Here is an 18,940-nt window from a genome sequence, read left to right as displayed (position 1 = left end):
ACTATCAAATTTATTTGGACAAAATCAGCATGGAGATAATGAGAAGATGCAGGGATATTAAGGAGGAATAAAACAAAATGAAGTATTACTCTGTCATCAAAGTTCAGCAGACTTGAAAAAGTTAAACTGAACTTTTGATGTTAAAACTCTGATGTTAAAAACAGTCACACCATCTGTCTCCTCTCAAACCTACCCACATCTTACTCCTCCACAACAATCTACTGTGCTTGAAATAGAGAAAAATCAACTTTACCAAGCATTGTGTGGGTGATGGGAAACGTCAGAGTTGGTCTCCCTGTCATCCTCCAACAAGAAGTGAGGTAAGCCAGCTCTATCTTGAGCATCTCCACAATCATCTGATTGTCTAGAGCCAGATAGAAGTGATGCTGGTCAGTAAACTAGAGAATAGAGAAATACAGCATATAAGTGGTTGTTAGTACTCTCTGTAATTTTTTCCCATGTCTTCTCTTAAATCATTAACAAAAGCCACATGAACTACTGTAGACCACAGCACAGCTTATGTGAATTAACCTAACAAGGCATGTCACTAGGAAAAAAAGAGATTAATGTGTCTTCAGAAAGTGTATTTTCTTACATTTATAGGCTTACAGTGAAAAAAGTAAGCTGTACAAACAGGAAGTAGATGATAACCCCCATGAGGGAGAATTTTCCCAGTGGTAAGATACAGTAATCTATTATCTGAAAGACTAAAGTAGCCTGAATATGGAAGGAAAAACCAACAGCAGCAATACAAACAATAAACAGGGTTGAGTGCATGCTAAGGACCAGGAACTAGCAAATGTCTCTTAGAAACACTGAAAGACAAGCAGAAAAGGAACATCTGCTATGGAAAAAAAAGGTACATTCGATGTATAGTGGTAAAAGGTGGCATCTTCACTATAAAGGAAGGCCAAGAGCCACAAGAGAGACTATTAAGACTATATCACCAGAAATGGAAATTTTAAAAAGCTGGAAAAAACAATGAAAACTTGTCAACTCAGCCACAATGAATGTTAAAAGCACACAAGCACTAGTGAAGGGTGGAAGAGGAAGAAGGCTGGAATGTAAAACATCCATCGACTGGTAAGACACATTATGGACAAGGAGAAAACACTCTGTAAACACGTCAGAAGTAACTGGAAAACACAGAACCTGCAGATCTTTCAATGAAGAGATGAAGAGGATAGGAAGAGAAAAAAAACAGATAAACTAAATTATTCAGTGCCCCCTTTACTGAGAGATGAAAAGTAGTAAATTATGATTCAGGACAAGGGAAAATGGATTTAAGTTGAAAGAGGGTAGATTTAGGTTGGACGTTAGGGAGAAGTTCTTTACTAGGAGAGTGGTGAGGTCCTGGAACAGGCTGCCCAGGGAGGTTGTGGATGCCCCGTCCTTGGAGGTGTTCAAGGCCAGGTTGGATGGGGCCCTGGGCAACCTGATCTAGTAAATCTGGAAGTTTGGTGGCCCTGCCAGGCAAGGGGGTTGGAACTTCATGATCCTTGAGGTCCCTTCCAACCCGGGTCATCTGTGACTCTGTGATCTGTAATACTGCTTTTAGAATAGCGACAGGAGTTCAGCGTGGGGTTGGGAAGAAAATGTTAAATATCATGCAAATTCAAGCTGGCAAAGTATAAAAAAACTAATTAAAACAACTTAAGGAAGCAGCCAAAATACTTTCTGAACCACTAGTATTTAGGTTTGAGAACTCAGAGAGGACAAGTCTAGAAATCCAGAGGGAACCAAATATAATGCTTGTATTTAGAAAGGAAGGCCAGAACAATGTAGACCATACAAGTCCATTGTCAAAAGAATTGCATCTGATAAAGCAAGTTGGCCACATAGTCAGATCAAAACCAAACTCAGCAAACCAGTCTAACTTCATTCTTTCAGGGCAACAAGACTGCATACTCAAGGAAGTGGCAGACATATCCTGACTTCTGCAAAGCTTTTCACACTAGTGAGCTGAAGAAAAGCATCTGAAAAGGCTGAACTGCTTCAAAAACTGCTCTCAAATAGTAGATACTAACCATTTTCTCAGGCTGAGATGGTATCTAAATAGCAGCAGCCTCTGCCTTGTTCCTTACTAATGTTTTCACTAGAGAATTGGATGAAGTACAAATTACAAAACCACAGAATCTGTGGACATTACTTAACTTCAACAGAGCTGAGTTAATTACTAACCTCAGGAAAGTGAAATTAAACATAAATTCAACTTCATCAAAAGAGAAAAAGGGGGAGAATGTAATATCTGATTGAAAAGTACAACAGAAAACTTCTATGGAGGTTTTAGTCTAATATGGAATAAGCATGTTCCTGATTCAAAGATAAATGCCATTTTCAAATACAGATATAACAAAATCTAGATAAAGATCTGTTTGGGTTTGTTTGTTTGGTTTTTTGTTTGTTTGTTTGGTTTTAAATAACATCTCTGAGGAACTTTGCAAAAGTGGATACTGGCGTGGTAGAACACAACACAATCCCAATCTTCCTACATATAAAGTATCTTATAAAGCCTGCTGCAATCAGCTGACAGAACAAGAAGGAACATTACTTGCAAAAAATATGATTAAATTTGGACACGCAGCACTGCAGAAGCCATGTCTACAGAATTCACTGAATCTCTTTCACTGCAATTTGAAGACAACATTAATCAAACGTCTTCAATCAAATGCGTGAGCATTCTTTATCCTGTCCCATTTGCACATGGTTGAAGTAGATGACCTACTGGCCTTTTAGTAGTAACTACTACAGTAAGGCTACAAGAAGCGTGCAGTATTTCATTATATGTATGAAAAGAGCCACTAATTCTGGGAGGATCTAAACTTCCAGCCACAATGAAAAACACACTAAGCAGAAAACAAAGATAGAATGTCCTTTTCTCAGCATCAGTGATCCTTTCAACAACAGAAAGATTAAACCTTAGTGTCTTGGTGATTATAGTACTTAGCATACTTAAGTGAATGTACATTTTCCATCTAAGAAATCCGTAGAAAGAAAAAGACCTATTTTTAAACCATTTCTTTAGAATGTTGGTTCAGGAAGGGATTGGGAACAAATCTAAGACAAAAGCCAAATAAACTAGATGCTGTATGATAGAAGAAAGATTTATCAGTAGTCCTAATACTCTGGTCATCCAAAGCTCTTAAAAGAAGTAAAAACACAAAGCAAAGTACATTTGCTTTATCAGCCCTGCTCTATCTAAAGTGGAATGATACCACACAAAAGCAAAGTGCTTCCCTAATGATTAGCCATTAAGCACACAGGGATTTCCCTGCCAGATTTAGGTGCTCACCTGAGGGGTAAAAGCAAATATTTGGTTTCTTATCACATACAGCTTAGAGGTACCCAGAACTCCAATGTGTCGGTGTGGCCGTCCGCTTAATTTCATCTTCTCATTCCGACCTGACAAGAAAAAAAACCATCATCTAACACCTCCTCTCCGGTTTTCCACAACAACCATCTTAGATATGGAGACCTATTTCATTCGTTTCAGCAAGTCAATAGATAGATAAGAGTGAGACGCCACAGAGTGGTGTGTTTTGTAGCAACCATCAATATAGTAGCCAGGGTACTTCAAAAGCCTAATTAAAAAGTTTGGCTTCATTGACTATGGAATTAAGTATTCTAATCACATTCATTGCTCAGCACCCAAAGCTTCACAACCGAAAATTACAAGTATGCCTTTTCAAAAAACAGATCATCAACAAGTAACAAACTGCAGTGTTTTCATTATAGAGCCTTAACATTCTTGACTGTAAAATGCTGAACAAGAAATTTTGATTCCTTTCATGGGGCTAGTAAGCCCCACTGTACTCACTGGAGGCTTATTAGCTAATGTTCTGCACTGCAGCATTCACTCCAACATCCAGGAGCTGACCTGATTCCATCTGACAAGGAACACAAGCCCAGCAACTAAATGTCTGAAAAGAAATCCTTGTGAACATTACCAAAGAAGTCACTGTTGAAAACAGTACATCTTTGTGTCAAGTTGTCCTACTCGCCCCATTAGTGAAAGAAAGCTGTTTCAAACTTCTACAGAATAACTGCAAGCACCAGCAAAACCCTGTAAATGCTAAATGTATTAGAAGTTCCTTGTAATAAGAAAACAAATTATTTTCCCAAAACAGAATATGCAAGTTCCCTTCTTTACATATCAGTCTTCATTTCTAACACTTACTTGAAGGCCCTCTTCCTATCTGTAAAAAAACAAAACAAAAAAACAACCACGTAACATAGAAAAACAAACAAAAATGTAAACTATCTTCCACGTTATCCATAAAGTACATTACCACAGAAACATGCTCAAGACTGATGGAGAAGCATGATACAGATATCTTTCCTTGTCCATACTGCAAAAATATCTACCAATGCTGATCCACTCCATCTCAGTTTTACTTTCTAGTAACAGCAACAGATTTGAGTCATGAATTTGTGGCCTGCTTGAAGTTATAAAAGTTCAATTAGGAATGCAGGCAACAAATTTTCACCAAGACCCCTTTCATTCCAGCAAGTATTACCAGAAGAGCTGAAGGTTTATCAGATTTTCAAGCTAACTAAAAGAAGCTGGAGTTTTTGTGCATTTACTTAAACAAACTGGCAGGCTCAGAGGGACCACAGGCCTCTAGGGCCACTGCTGAGATACTGGAAATTTATTTAAAGTCGTGGGGCTATAAAAGCCTTAAAGGCTTCTGGATTTACAGACAGAGAGCTTCTGTCAGCTCCATTTGGCTCAGAATTGGAACAAAAGCAAGAACCTGACAGCCTAAAGATTTGTTCTCTTTAGAAGTAGCTCCTGCAGAATAAGATGTCAGTTTTTAAGACAGGTGCTCTAATTTTGAGTAATGGGTTTTATTTCTTCTCAGTTCATTTGTTTTTAAATCAAAGAAATTGAGGCAGCATGTAAGAAATGTAAAAATACCCAGTATGGCAGTAGAGATATTTAAATACCTACCTAGCATGGTGTAGAGATTACTTAGGATGCGAGCTGGCTGCACTCTCAGCGGATGGATATCAGCAATGCTCTGAACATTGATTCCATGGTCTTGCAAAAGATTCTTAATTTGATTGGTTTCTGCCAGAACAGTTACTGCATAACAGAAAATAAAAACACCAGTAAGAGCCAAAGTTATTCATTATAACTGACTGCCTTTACTGTCACCTCCCAGCTGTTGTTTAGCTGTCTAAAAATGCACAAAGTCTTTACTTCTTTCTTTACACCTTCATGAGATGTAACAGGATGTCAGAGAGCTTTCGGCTCTCTACTCCTCCATACATACTGTCATTCTTTTCCATTCTGGATTGTATGGTAGCTCAAGTTTGAAGGGACCTCACAAGGTCTCTAGTCCAACCTCCTGCTCAAAGCATAGCTAATTTGAAAGTTAGATATCACTTCTCTCCAATTTCATACGGTTTGGACTGTGCAGTCACTTTCAGGAGATGGGGCTTTTCCCCCACAAAACAAGGGGAAACCTTACTTGAAAATATATTATAGTATACACTGTTATAATACATCACATCAAATTATTACAGGTAGGTCAGTGGTGAACAAATGTGTTAGGATTATGACAATAAATGTCTAAAGATCATAACATGGAAGAAACAGGGGAAAAAAAATTCTCCAGGTTGGAGGAATTTACAGTCCAAGGCCTGATTTTACAACTTGTCCTGTATGAGGTTTTGCCCATTGTGAGCTGGCTTATTGGTTTGGCACTGATAATTCATAGTCACTGCATTATAAATAGCAGTCAAAGAATGCTAAAAATAAGCATGTATTTATGCATCTAAGGGAAATCACGCATCTTAGAGCAGCAAAATGTCACTGCTATGACAACAACGGGAGATAAACAAGCTTTTGCTCGGCTTGCAATACCACTGATGAAGGCTGCTTCTGCTAAATGAGCTGGTTACTTTTCCAGAATGACACAGGCGCTAGGAAAGCTTTTATGCCCAATTAGTTGGTGTTTGCCCTCAACTTAAGTATGTAGTTTTGGCTGCTCCTGCAAAGCAGTAGACACACCCTGAAGCATCCAAAAGACAGCTGTAAATCTGGCTGCCCTCTGCTGTCTAGCTCACTCCTCACCTCTGTAGACAGAGAGATCTGCCCCATCCCTTGCTTTCTTGGCTCCTCTGAAAAGGGCCTGCACAAAATCCTAACTGAACTGAATGGTTTCCTGTCAGTCCTCCTCTTTCTGCTATTATCCATCATGACCTTCCTTTTCAATAAAAGATTAAGCCTGTCACTTTCCAGTCTCTGACCAGTCTTAAGATCATACTGTTTTTTTTAAACAGGTTTGTTAAAGCTGATCTTTCCTTCTAGAAGAAAAGCAGCTTGACAAACAAACACTTTCTCACAGTATCACCAAAGCATCCATGTGCCATGCAAAGATCAGTATCATTTTAAAATATGTCCTTCTTCATTCCCTTGAACAGGGACTTCACCCTCACATAGTCCAGTTTACTCGGAATGTTAAAAGATCCCTAACCTTGTACCACAACATCAGGTTTAAATCCAGTGGAAAATCTTCTGTTTAAAGGATCAATTTCACCTGCAGCCAGAAATCCCTAGAAAAAAATAAAAAAGAAATAAAAGAGAAAGGAGACAAACAAAAATTAAGTAAAAGGCTTTTGATGAAGATTTCTTAACCAATTTTCATATTTTATCTGGAAAGCTGGATTAGCGTCTGGTTTCCCCATCCCACCCACTAAGTACATTCAATAAAATCTATATTATAGTGGCTGTAATACTTCTTGGAACAACAAGACACAAGACTGACACAATCTGCATAACCATATTTTCTATTTTAGAGTTGCATCAAGTGATGCAACGTTGCCAGGCCAGTGATTTTTCTGTAGTTCCTCAGGGATACTCAGTTGTTCATTTCCAAGTCCATAGCTAATACTGACAACTCTGTCAGCATCTTATGCTGCAGAATAAGGTGCAACCCAGTGGAGCTGAAATTGCAGAATCCTAGTTCTGGAACAGTCAAGTCAGTCTGGACTTTGTATTTCTTGAACACATCTATCCCATCTGGCAACTTACTGACCTTGATGAGAAACAGACAATTTAGCAGAATATAATATACAGATGGTATGTTACTCATGACATACAAAATACACGAGTAAGCTCCTGAAAGCTCAGAGTCACCCCTCCACAGTTTTTATTAGAAAACACACTGACCTCTACCTGACAATCAAATTGTGCTTAAAGGCTAAACCAACTCAAAACAAAATGAAACACAAACTTGTCTGCTATATAAGAAATAATTACCTCTGCTAATAAGCAGCTAAGGATGTACAGTGACTGGCCCCAAAGATGAGGCAGCTTTCCCATTGGGACACGATCCACTGAGTGAGGATTTTCATACTCCTCATCAACCTGACAACAAAAACACAAACAAGAAACTTATCTAAAGTTCTGAAGAACAACCAATAACATAGAAGTATTTGTAAAAATACAGTCTATCATCTGTCCTTTCTAACCCTCTATTATTGACATCTCTTGATTTTACTTTTGAGGCTGCACGCTACCTGGGACAAGAACTGTGCTTCCTTTTCATACATCACTCAAACTATTGAAGCTGGAGGTTGAACAAGGACTCTGCACACAAGTATCACTTTGGTGTCCAGACCTCCCCTTTCTAATTGCCATCCCTTTGCTGCCTTCCCTCTGGGAAACTTGTAGGGAATTGTGTCAGCTTTCCAGCTCCTTGTAAGATGATTCTTGATCTTCACTGCTGCCTACGTAGCTTTCTGAAGGTGAACCTGGAACTGCTTTCCAAAAACAAAGCCTATTCTACCCTTCTTACGTTAGCAAGAATGGTCTATGCAAAAATAAAGAGCAGAGTCTCTCCATTTTGGCAAACAGAAAAACAAACCCCCTGACTTGATCTTGCAATATACAGATCTATTGAGGGAGGAGCATACAACCTCCTAGACAACATCTTTATCAGGGCCATTGTAGAATTTATAAATGGTAGACAAAAATCACACCATTTATTTGGCATATTCTCCCAATCATAACTATATCAGAATTCAGAAGAAGGCTCTGTACTGTTACACACTTCCTCCCAACAGGAAGGTAACTCAGAGCTTCAGCCTTAGACCTCTTAGGAAGACATCAGCTGTTGATACTCCTGCCCTAAACTCAGACTAGTCCAGAAGGCTCCACACTCCCAGCGGGGGCTGAGAAGTCTGGAGTGGGAGAAGTTGGCAGGGAGAGATATAAAAGCAAATAGCATGGAAAGGGATATAATGTTATCCGAATTTCTCTGTCAGAATGAGAGAAACGGGTAAAACAGTGACTGAAAAGATGGGAAAAACAACCAACCAACCAAAAAACAACAGATAAAAACCACACTAAAAATCTGACATAAATCCTGATTCATCTAAAACCTGTTTCCATCTCAAATACAAGCTCTGAAAAAGAGCGAACACAAACCATTGGTAGAATAAACAGGCAGAACAGTCTATGCTTTACTTCTTCTTTGAGATTCGATTTCTAAATTAGCAGCAGCACTTCTTAAATACACCTTATTACAGCAACTAACAAATCTTACACCTGCTCCAGAACTTCCATAGACTCCTGGATTCCTATCACCAGGATTCGATCATTTAGAATCCTAAAGTTACCATTTCTCAGTGGGAACTGTGAGAAGGTTATCAGTGCCATGGATTGTTGTTTTTTTTTATTACTTAGATTTATGAGCTACAGGAAAGTGGTACATTGATCTTCATATCTATACTTCACATACTGCTGCATTTCCACAATACCTTTTCTGAAGGGACTGCGTATAGTTCAGGCATTAGAACTATTCCATTCTTTTCTCTGATGAGTATTCCTTCCAAAGCCTCTCTGTACTCTTCTACCTGGAGATATTTATAAAAGAAAATTGACAATACACTCAGCTAAACAGAAACAATAAAGTTATAATTTTACTACTTCTCTGCTGAAAATTCATATGAAGTGATCAAGAAGGGGGAGAGGGAAAAGTGGGAAGGGAAAGCAGCTTGCTGATGGAAGGAGAGGCTTCAAATTGTCATACATTGTTCCAAGATCTCAGTACTATCATTCTCCAAAGCATAAGCACACATCTTTAATCAAAAACAAACCACTGAAACACAAAAATTATTGCAATCGAGAAGTCACTACAAATCCTGCATAAAATTTGAAGTGACATGGAAGATGTCAGGACTAGCAATATCCATCAGAAGTGTGAGATTTAAGAACTGTTAGCTTTCTACCAAGCACATTTGTGCATGATATTCTGAATCCAACTTTGCAGGACTGGGAATTCAGTTTCTCTTAAAAATTTGCCCTAAGGAAAGCTTTAAATAGATGTAAACCAAATAAAAATATCAAAGTTAAATGAACATAAAATCCTCTTGTTCTTGTATTGCTTGCTATACAACATTAACATAGAACTACAGACTCATTAAGGTTGTAGAAGACTAAGATCACCCAGTTCAACCACCAACCCATCCCCACCACACCCACTATGTCCCTCAGTGCCACATGTAAACAGCTCTTGAACACCTCCAAGGACACTGACTCCACCACCTCCCTGGGCAGACAACTCCTACGCCTGAACAATTCTGTCCTGGTGGGACTTGGAGAAGAGCAAGCAGAGTAAGACAACCAATGTAGAGTTAGCCACGGTAATCACCAGGACATGTAAATGGTCCAAAATCCAACCATTTTCTTTTTTTTTTTTTAACCACATTTCTTGTTTTGTCCCATTTCTCAACACTCCCATCCTAAGTTTTAACTCACAGGGAAGCTGTTTTCTAGCACTACCAGCACCTGGCTTTGAAATTCAATTCCTACCTATACCTTTCTGAGGAACAATCTCTAGTCTAATGCACAAGCTAAAGTACCCACACATTCATGTCATGGTACACTTGTATTGTCAGTATCCTATCCTTATCCACTCTCGTTGAGCAATCAGGGTGCTTATTTTCTGAATGGTTGTTGCCATTGCAATAAGGCTTATGAAGCAGTAACTGTGGAAGAGAAGACACCACCACCGGAGTGTCACATTCAACTATGTTTGAATTGTGGGAACTGGGGTTAATGGTCTGTTCTGAGCACACTCTACCACAGACCATATGCATACCATAAAAGCAATCAGGTACATAATATCCCAGATTACCTAACTAAATTCTAGAGACTGTTTTTGGAAAAGTTATTTTTATCAATGTGAGTGAAGTTTCAGCAAATTCTCATTTTTCTCCTTATGAAACAGTATTACTTTTCTCTCTACCGGACTATTTCTACTGTGCTCAGCAAAGCAACCCATATTTCTAATGCTAGTAAATACTTCACTGTACTTGTATCTGTTATAGAAAGGTATTTTTGATCTGAAATTCCTAGCTTTGTTTCTGATGGCATTCTATTTTTAAGAGGTTTTATTTAGTCCCTCTGCATACTGGGCAACCTTAAATCACATGTATTTGTTACCTCCTTCAAGCTATCAAGCAGTAGAGTTCTTGATCTGAATACCTTTAGTCCTTATTATGTGCTGCTCTTTCAACATGAACTTCCCAGTAAGGTCAGAGTGGTTGGAGACTGCTTCCACTCTGCTGTGTGAAACCCCATTGAATTCCTTTGAAACTCGGCGATTCCCAGTACTGTCTGACGCCAAAAGAGCATCAACATTGCAAGACAATCCAATAATAATACCTATCACACTCCAGCCTGAGTAGAAAATGTGAAAACAAATGCTCCATCCACATCCTCACCCAGATGCTGCTATCTGTCAAATGCAGTTCAGCTGCACAAATACATAATTTGTACATATGCAAATAGTAAAGGGTTCTGCCAATAAAAAAGGGTCATGAGGACTTTTTAAGGTGATAGCTGATAATTAAAATAAACATAGAGAAAAGCTACAAATAATGGGGGGTTAACAGCTTTGTATTTCCATTCTAGGCCATTTCTTCTCTCACCTGAATTTTGTCCTCATTAAATACTCCATCAATTAGAAAGTAAGTCCAGAACACCGGCCACTCGCATTCAATATTCTCAAACAGCTTGAGCTCAGCAGGATCATAATGCAATCTGCTTGGATCCTGGAAATTCAGTCATGTTCTTTTAGTCACGGTGCTAAAACAGTCACTCAAATTCCATAAACAATAAAAGCCTATTTTATACAAATAATTAAAACCAATAAAGCAATAAAAATACAACAAATTTTCCACATAGCTTCTTGATTTCTTTTTTCACATTCATTCCCAGACTTGTTTAATTGGTCTCCAGACAAACCAGCCTTTCTCAGAATCTAGATGTCACCCAAGTAACCTTGCCTCTGCCCCACTTCATAGATACCCTGGAGCATCTCGAAGGCAGTTCTTTTCCTTAGGCACCCTAAGCATGTCTAAGGGTTAATACCTTGCAGAATCATTAATTAATTTATCTCATTAATAACTACTGGTCTTTAAACCACTAGCATCCCTGAGACATGAGTTGTTCCCAAGATGTATTGGTTTACCTGGCTTACTACCAAAGGTCTTAATAACGATACGGAATTTTGCCTTTGATGTAAACAAGACAAAATAATGCCAATTAAAAAGAGATAGCATTCTTCCCAACAGCTACTGAAAATATACATCAGAAGTACCTCTCTGGGTGTCTTGTAGCCATCTCGGAGAAAGCGACAGCAGCCATAACGGCCCTATAAAAACAGACAAAAATACAGAAATCTTCACATACTGTTTTTCCTCACAGACTGATACCAACATCTAAGTGGTGAGTTTCCAGTGCCACATAGGGATTTTCCTCCCTCTGTTCCATGCACGGAAACACCAAGTCTGTCAATCCTAGATTAATTATGATTTTCAATTTAGAAAATAAAAATAAAGGACATCCTTACCTGCAATTTAGATATGATTTCACTCTTGGTTACATTAACAAGGTTTATATCTTCCACTGCAAAAGCTGGGTAGGAAATTATGGAGAGAAGGCCAGCATCTATTTCCTTTGATGTTGATGCCCTTGGCAACATGGAGTACAGTATAGACTGAGCAAAACACATAAGAGAGGGATATAAAATAAAGGCTGTAACATGCAAACAGAATATACAATTTACAAATGGAGAGAACTCACTGTGTAACTCTTTTTACTGAGTTAACATGAGAATGTTTCAAACCAGACACTTGCATGTGATCCGCTATAAACAGGGCGAACAGCACAGTCTGAAGTCACCTTTATTAAGTTTGCAATTCAGTTAATCAGCATTTCAATTAGGAAAAAAAGGGAAAATGAGATGGGTTTTCTTCTAGCATCAGAAACAGAAGACTGCTTTTTACCTGACAATGTTCTACTTCATCAGGAAGAACATGAATCACTGATTTGTGCCCTCCGTGAGCTCCAAAAAGATCTAATTCATCAATTGCTTCCAAAGCAGCCTTCAAAACAAACGAACAACACCCACACACACAAAAATGCCATTAAATATCTTTTAAGCCAAGTATACACCCCAGCAACTGTACTTTTCCTCTAAAGGTTTTTAGACAAGACATAAGTTTGCTCTGCAAACTCTGTTTCTGACTTCAGTGGGAAGCATGTCAATACTTTACAAAAAGTAAGCAATATTTTTGCCTTTCCATTCATGGGACCCAGGACTGATGGTGCTGTTGACCGTTCTTACAACTAAAACCCAATGCAAAGCAACAGGAAACAGTGATTCTGCTGAATGATACCTAAATAATAATTAGCCATAAATGCTGCTCCTGTTCCATGTTCCAAAATAATCCCTACATTTCAGTGGAAATTTGTGGCTCTGAGTTTCAGGGATATTCAAAGAGGAAGGCTTGCTCAACATACTCTGTGAACGAGCCTCTGCTGGTGCAGGGAAGAGCATATTGCCATCTACCTCTCCTTCTGATACTATCACTTCCCAAGGGAAACAGAGATGAGATGTCTGCTCTCTGCATGCCTAATGGCCAAGCAGCCAATAGAGACACATCATGCCCTGTCTTTATGGGTGAATCAGTACATCTCGTATGTCTCAGCTATAATGTATATGCCTAAGGAAGATATTAATAACCCACCCACTCATCTCTGTGCACCCCTACTTTAACCTGAAAGTGTCCTGGCTTTGCTGATGCGGGACTTGCTGTGCCACACAGGGTATGGGTTAGGACTAGAGCAAGGAGCTTTCCTTTTAAAATCCTGTTCACTTTATCTATCATGTTTGTGCCTCAATGAATCTGCTGCACATTTTGCAGTCCCCAGAACAACTGTACTAAGGCCCTTCCAAATAAGCCATTATCATAAGGATTTTATATTGAATACTCAATTCATACCCAAACAATAATTATTAATACAATTAGTTAACTGCTGCTAAGGCGGCTATGCAAAGGAAGCCCTTGGGTTTACTTGAGCTATTCAGAGTCAGAGAACAGCCACAAAAGAGAAGTCAGAAAGACATGCTCACTTTGGCCAACCCTACGGAGCTTGCATTCAGTTCAGGGATGCCCTGGTTTGTCTTATCACCACGTTCCCAGATTCCATAATCCTGAAAAAGTAACAACATTAAGATAAAAAACGGCATGGCTACACACACAACCGTTATTCCCCTACCTCACCTCCACAGGCACAGGCTCACCACAAAACTAGAACCTCGTAGGAAACTTGTTTATCAGCATTAAGAATAAAATAACAAGTGACATCCAGAGAGCTCCTCCGCATGTTTAACAACCAGAACATAAAATACATCCCAGCAGGATCACATCTGCAGTCAAAAATCACTTAGTCCACAGAACACATAAAGACCTCTAACCTGAATGCTTCTCTCTGAGACTCATCACTTTCCCAAAAAGTCTGATAACACTCTGCTCTTTTCAGAAAGGCCCACGAGACACCAGGAATTGTTAGTAATCACTATGATGATAGAACAACTACACTTCATTCAGAAAACAGCAAATCCCCCCACAGCTGTCCCACCACCTCCAGAAATGTAGCTCACAATGTAATGACAAATTCTGGCATCCTCTGATGGAAAAAGATAGTATTTTCAGTCACCATCAAGAAATAAATTTCCCACCCACATCTAAGCTGTGTTCAGATGTCTTACACATAAATAACTACTTACAGCAACTTTGTAGGCAGCTTCAATGTAAAAAACAAGGTTCTGAATAAAGGTAACTTCATCAAGGGTGAAAATGATACGTAACCCTAAAAATAAGAGAAGAATTTATGCTGTATTAGAACTATTTCCTCTTCAAAAAATCTCAAACTTTTATATACTTGTTGCCAACTACCAGCTGCTATTCACAGAAATCAATGAAAGACTCGGGTTGATTTCAAAAGGAGTGGCAACAAGCCTCAACCTTTGCTGCTGATAAAATACTTCAAATGCCATCAATACACATCATCTGCTTCAAAGACCAGCCAAAAAATGCCCTCAGTGGAAACATGGCATTCATACACCCTGGATGCAGAGCAGAGAGATATGAACCAGCTCCAGCTTCTGACAACCATGTGGCCCAGCACCATCAGCAGCCACACCATCTTCATGCTCTGCCAGGAGACCATCAGGAGAAGAGCCTTATCCTCACACAGGAAGAGCATGGTTGCTATGAGCAGAAAGCCAAACAATGCTTGCTAGAAGAGGACAACAGACAGGATGGTGGCACCTAGCTTGATGCAGTCACTCTGAATAAACCTGTTTGTCCATCAGACACACAACTCTTCTTTGACATGGCTCTGAATAGTTTGTACATCAACAAACTTTAAGGGAATGGATACTTCCTGGGCACTTACTTTAACCTAACAAACATCTTTTTCCATAGAAATACTATTTTCTGTTCTATTTTCTATTACTATAACTACACAAAGATCTTTGAAACTAGTTACATTTTTTTTCCGCCTTTTTAAATGAAAGTTGAACATAAAACCAAAACAACAGCCAGGGCTAAAATACCTTCTACTTACCCGATGCAGTCATCTGTGCCAAGAAGAGCAGGTAAAGGGAAGTGGCATCGACTTGCAGATGTCCCCACTGATCATCTCCAACCACTGTGGCACAAGTAGCAGAGTTGTACTTGGCGTGTAGGCAGTCCTTGGTACTCTGTGTGCGTTTGAACTTCTCTACCTTATCTACCTGAAAAGCACCACAGATTTCAAATGTGAAACACTTCAGAAGAAACTCTCCAAACAATTTCTTGTCTTAGATAGGGAGAAACTCGAGGTCCTACTTTTTGTTACTTCAGCGTGTTTTGATTGATCAGAGTGCATGAACTTTAGACTCTGTCTAAATCCACATTTCTTTGGGAAAGGGTAAGCTTAAATAACCTGCTGAGTTCAGACCTTAGTGACAGACCTTATGCACCTTTACAAAAATCAGTTTGCAAAGACAACACTGTGATTTGTTGCAAACCTGATTTTAAAAGGTACAAGCATGATCAGAGTTCAGCTCAGACTAACAGCAGGGTATGTGCTGAGTTGTACCACGCATACATACCTGTCTCATCATGCACTGTAAGAGCCCTCGCATCAGCTTCACAACATTCTGCAGGAATAAAGCAGACCAGTGACACTCCTGTACTACCAGCCCCATCAGTTGTTAAAAACAAAAGTCACAAGTTCACATCCCGTGTTAATGTCCTCCCACAGGCACAAAAAATTGTATTAATCTGAAATGTTTTAAATGCCCTTTAAAAATAATAATAATAATAATTAACTGACTTTTGGTCTCATGCTTCTATTTAGGAGAATTGATCTTATTGCAAAGGCCCCCTCTAGGATGCAGGGTAACCTGCGCTCTATCTGGCTAAGGAAGTAAGAGGAATGTTATCCATTATAAGAATAGTCATACAGATTATTATTATTATTATACTGACAGATCCAGGCAACACTGGTAAATAACTGCAGACACAGACACAGCTGGAAAGTCTCTTCACCTCCTTAAACAGCAAACAGACAACTAATGCGAAGAGGCTTCAGTGTGCACAAAGAGAAGCATAGAATAAGCATTAAGACAAGATTTCGTCTTGAATTCCAGCAAATTATTAAGGCCTAAAAATAAAACCACACTTTGACCAAGCATGTCTATACACCACATATGATTTCCATGAGACTACACTTGTTCACATTTCAAAGACAGCTGCTTTAAAGGGCGTGTTTCACCATAGGGGGGAACATAATAAATTGCCATTCTACGATAGAAACAACCTAGGTTTGAATTTCTGCCCCACAACACACCTCATGAAGGATCTCACAGTTTAATCGGAGTGGCTTCTAAATGAGGGCATAAAATCTTGGAGAAGCACTGTTTACAACAATCTACCAAACAATGTTCCTACCAGTTTCATTTTGGTATGTATATTAATTGAGATGTTAGCCTCCCTGTTGCTCCGTTCTCCAAAGCTCACCTGCTGGAAGGCTGCTAGGAACACAGACCGCTCTGTGCTACACAGACACTGCTGCCACAAGAACAAAACATGCATCCCATGCTGGGGAAACAGCACCACATCCTAGACATAGCAGCAATGCAAGCACACCAAAACCATGACCATATGAAAAAAAGGCAAAACATAGCATAGTTGCTTTGCAATGAACTTCAACATACCTGCTCGAGCTCATAGGCTTTGGCCTTGTCCTCATCCCGGTCTGCATTCTTTCGGTAGGCCATGCCAAGCCCCCACACTGCCAGGATGCTATAGACATTGTCCCGTACCCAAGCATCTTTATGGTCTGTACCAGCTGAAAGCAGCCCTGTAACTGGGTTCTGAACATGGCAAAAAAGGTAGAGAACAACATTATTACCCATCTATTAAGACAAAACACTGAGCATTTCAGGACGCAAAGCTTACAGAATCCAGGAGGGCACCCTGCACAGTCTCTTGCATCTCAAATACTTCATAACATTCTTCACTTAATCATTAATTCCCATTGCCTCGTTGCCATCAACTTTTACACTTGTTTCTTAGCTGTGTGTTCAAACAGAGCAACTGCTGTTGAACCAGACCAATTGCTGTGACAGGGACACCTGATCCCCACCCTGTCAGACACATCTTTATCAAAACGCAATGTTCTCAAACACACTTCACGTTCTCCAAGCCACGTCTCAGAGAACATGAGTTCTGTCAGAGCACAGCAGCAAGCATGCCTAATCTGCACGTTTCATGTGCTGCTGGATGCCGGGCACAAGGCCACTTCCACACACCAGGGCTGTACAGCCCCGTCCCGGCAGCACCTCTGCTGCCTGCTGCTCTTCTGTCTGGCTGCTCACAGGATGTGGGTGGCTCAACTCATGCCCAGCTCCCTGTCAGCTGCTGAAGGAGCTCAAGGTCATCCCGCAGGGCCAGGAGAGCAGCACGGAGCTGCTCCCACAGCCCACCATGGTGAGAGCCCAGCAGCCCCGTCTCACACTGCTCACACCACATCCTTGCTTTTCTGTCGGTAGGTTTGCAGTAGTTTACGTAAAGATAACAGTTCACAGACATGACAGCGCCGCCCATGCCCCCCACCCTCAGCACGCACAGGTGAAGCAGGTGCATCTAGCATACATAGCACGCCGCACGGGCCGAAGCACTGGAAGAAGGTGACAGTTTCTCCTCAGCAGCACCGACACCTGAGCTCACCGCTCACAACGCCGGCAGGCCGCACCGGGGAGCCCGTAGTGCTGCAGGTACGGGCCCGGGAAGAGCAGACAGCCGCCTCCACCCGCTCGCCCCGACCCCCAGCCGCTCCCCCGGCAACGCCGCCCTCACCTGGTGGCAAAGGATGGTCCGCTGCACCAGGCGGGCGTAGCCGTCCAGACGCACTCCCGAGTTACTGCGGCTCCTCATCGCTCCGCCTCACCGCCCGGCCGCGATGGGCGCGCCGGCTGCCGGAGATGGCGGCGGTCGCTTCCCTGTGTGCGCGGCGGACGGCGCGCCAGAGCTCCCAGCCCGCGGCCCTCCCCCCTGCCGGCGGCCGGGCGGGGCCCTACGCCGCTTCACTCAGCGCCCGCGGTCTCGCCGCTACCCGGCGGAGCGGAGCGGCCTCGGCGGCACAGCGGCGTCTGGGCTGGGTGCCACTTTGTCCCAGATAAAGGGTTGCTATGGCTACACTGCTGGCAGGGCACAAAAGTCCGAGTAGAGAAGGGATACGTATTCTGTAGAGTTGCAGAGCTTTCTGTGAAGCACCAGGAACAACAACCAAGCACAACAACCACAGAGTTGTGCAGAGCACGATATAGCAACTTATTTAATCACTGTTTTTTTTCCGTATGCATGACCTAAGAAGGAGGTTAAGCTAACCCAAATGTCCTTAGGCAGCTGCTCGGTCCCCACGCCCCCTGGTGTGGAAATGCTCCTTCCACGGCTTTATCGATGGTATTCGCTGGGCTACACTAACAAGCCGCTGCGAGTACAACATTTTCCTACAGTATGTGTATGGCAAAGATGAAATTCCCATGCCTAGGAATAAATAAAATGAGAATGATTAAAATAATCCTAGCATAAACTAAGGTGCAAAGGTAGAAACAAATTAAGACTCCAAGCTGTGACCGTGGACTATAATTTTTAGTATGGAATTGCTGAAGCCAAACTCAGCCATGTCCAGGAGGATGCTCAGGGGAGATCTTATTGCTCTCTACAACTGCCTGAAAGGAGGCTGTGATGAGCTGAGGGTCGGCCTCTTCTCCCAGTAACAGTGATAGGATGAGAGAGAACAGTGTCAAATCGCACCAGGAGCAGTTCAGGTTGGATATTAACACAGATTTCTTCTCAGAAAGAGCAGTGATGCAGTGGCACAGGGTGCTCAGGGACATGGTGGAATCACTGGCCATGGAGGTGTTCAAGAACTGTGTGGATGTGGCACTGAGAGAACACGGTTAGCAGGCATGGTGGGGGATAGGCTGGTGAATGGACTACATAACCTTAGAGGTCTTTTCCCATCTTAACAATGCTGTGATTCTTTTATTCATGGCATTCTTATGGAAGAGTTTCAGCAGAC

General features: G+C 41.1%; 1 protein-coding gene across 3 annotated transcripts in view; it reads right to left on the bottom strand.

The window, feature by feature from the left end:
* The window catches only part of PHKA2 (phosphorylase kinase regulatory subunit alpha 2), a 35,097-nt gene extending 17,177 nt beyond the window's left edge, over positions 1 to 17,920 (bottom strand). For 2 of the 3 annotated variants that reach the window (XM_072329491.1, XM_072329484.1), the window contains exons 1-16: positions 17,713 to 17,920; positions 16,569 to 16,727; positions 15,462 to 15,509; positions 14,933 to 15,101; positions 14,091 to 14,173; positions 13,434 to 13,514; positions 12,304 to 12,402; positions 11,868 to 12,014; positions 11,616 to 11,669; positions 10,945 to 11,067; positions 8,770 to 8,865; positions 7,268 to 7,375; positions 6,483 to 6,561; positions 4,952 to 5,086; positions 3,293 to 3,402; positions 254 to 398 (exon numbers count right to left, since the gene is read on the bottom strand). In XM_072329491.1, coding sequence (XP_072185592.1) covers positions 254 to 398; positions 3,293 to 3,402; positions 4,952 to 5,086; positions 6,483 to 6,561; positions 7,268 to 7,375; positions 8,770 to 8,865; positions 10,945 to 11,067; positions 11,616 to 11,669; positions 11,868 to 12,014; positions 12,304 to 12,402; positions 13,434 to 13,514; positions 14,091 to 14,173; positions 14,933 to 15,101; positions 15,462 to 15,509; positions 16,569 to 16,727; positions 17,713 to 17,790 — 1,714 coding nt within the window. In that variant the 5' untranslated portion in view covers positions 17,791 to 17,920. The other variant, XM_072329498.1, reaches the window with a different exon arrangement.
* Positions 17,921 to 18,940: the final 1,020 nt, after the last annotated feature.

This window comes from Excalfactoria chinensis, chromosome 1, assembly GCF_039878825.1.
Source record: "Excalfactoria chinensis isolate bCotChi1 chromosome 1, bCotChi1.hap2, whole genome shotgun sequence".
NCBI classification, from domain to species: domain Eukaryota; kingdom Metazoa; phylum Chordata; class Aves; order Galliformes; family Phasianidae; genus Excalfactoria; species Excalfactoria chinensis.
This window is presented reverse-complemented; position numbering and strand designations above follow the sequence as displayed.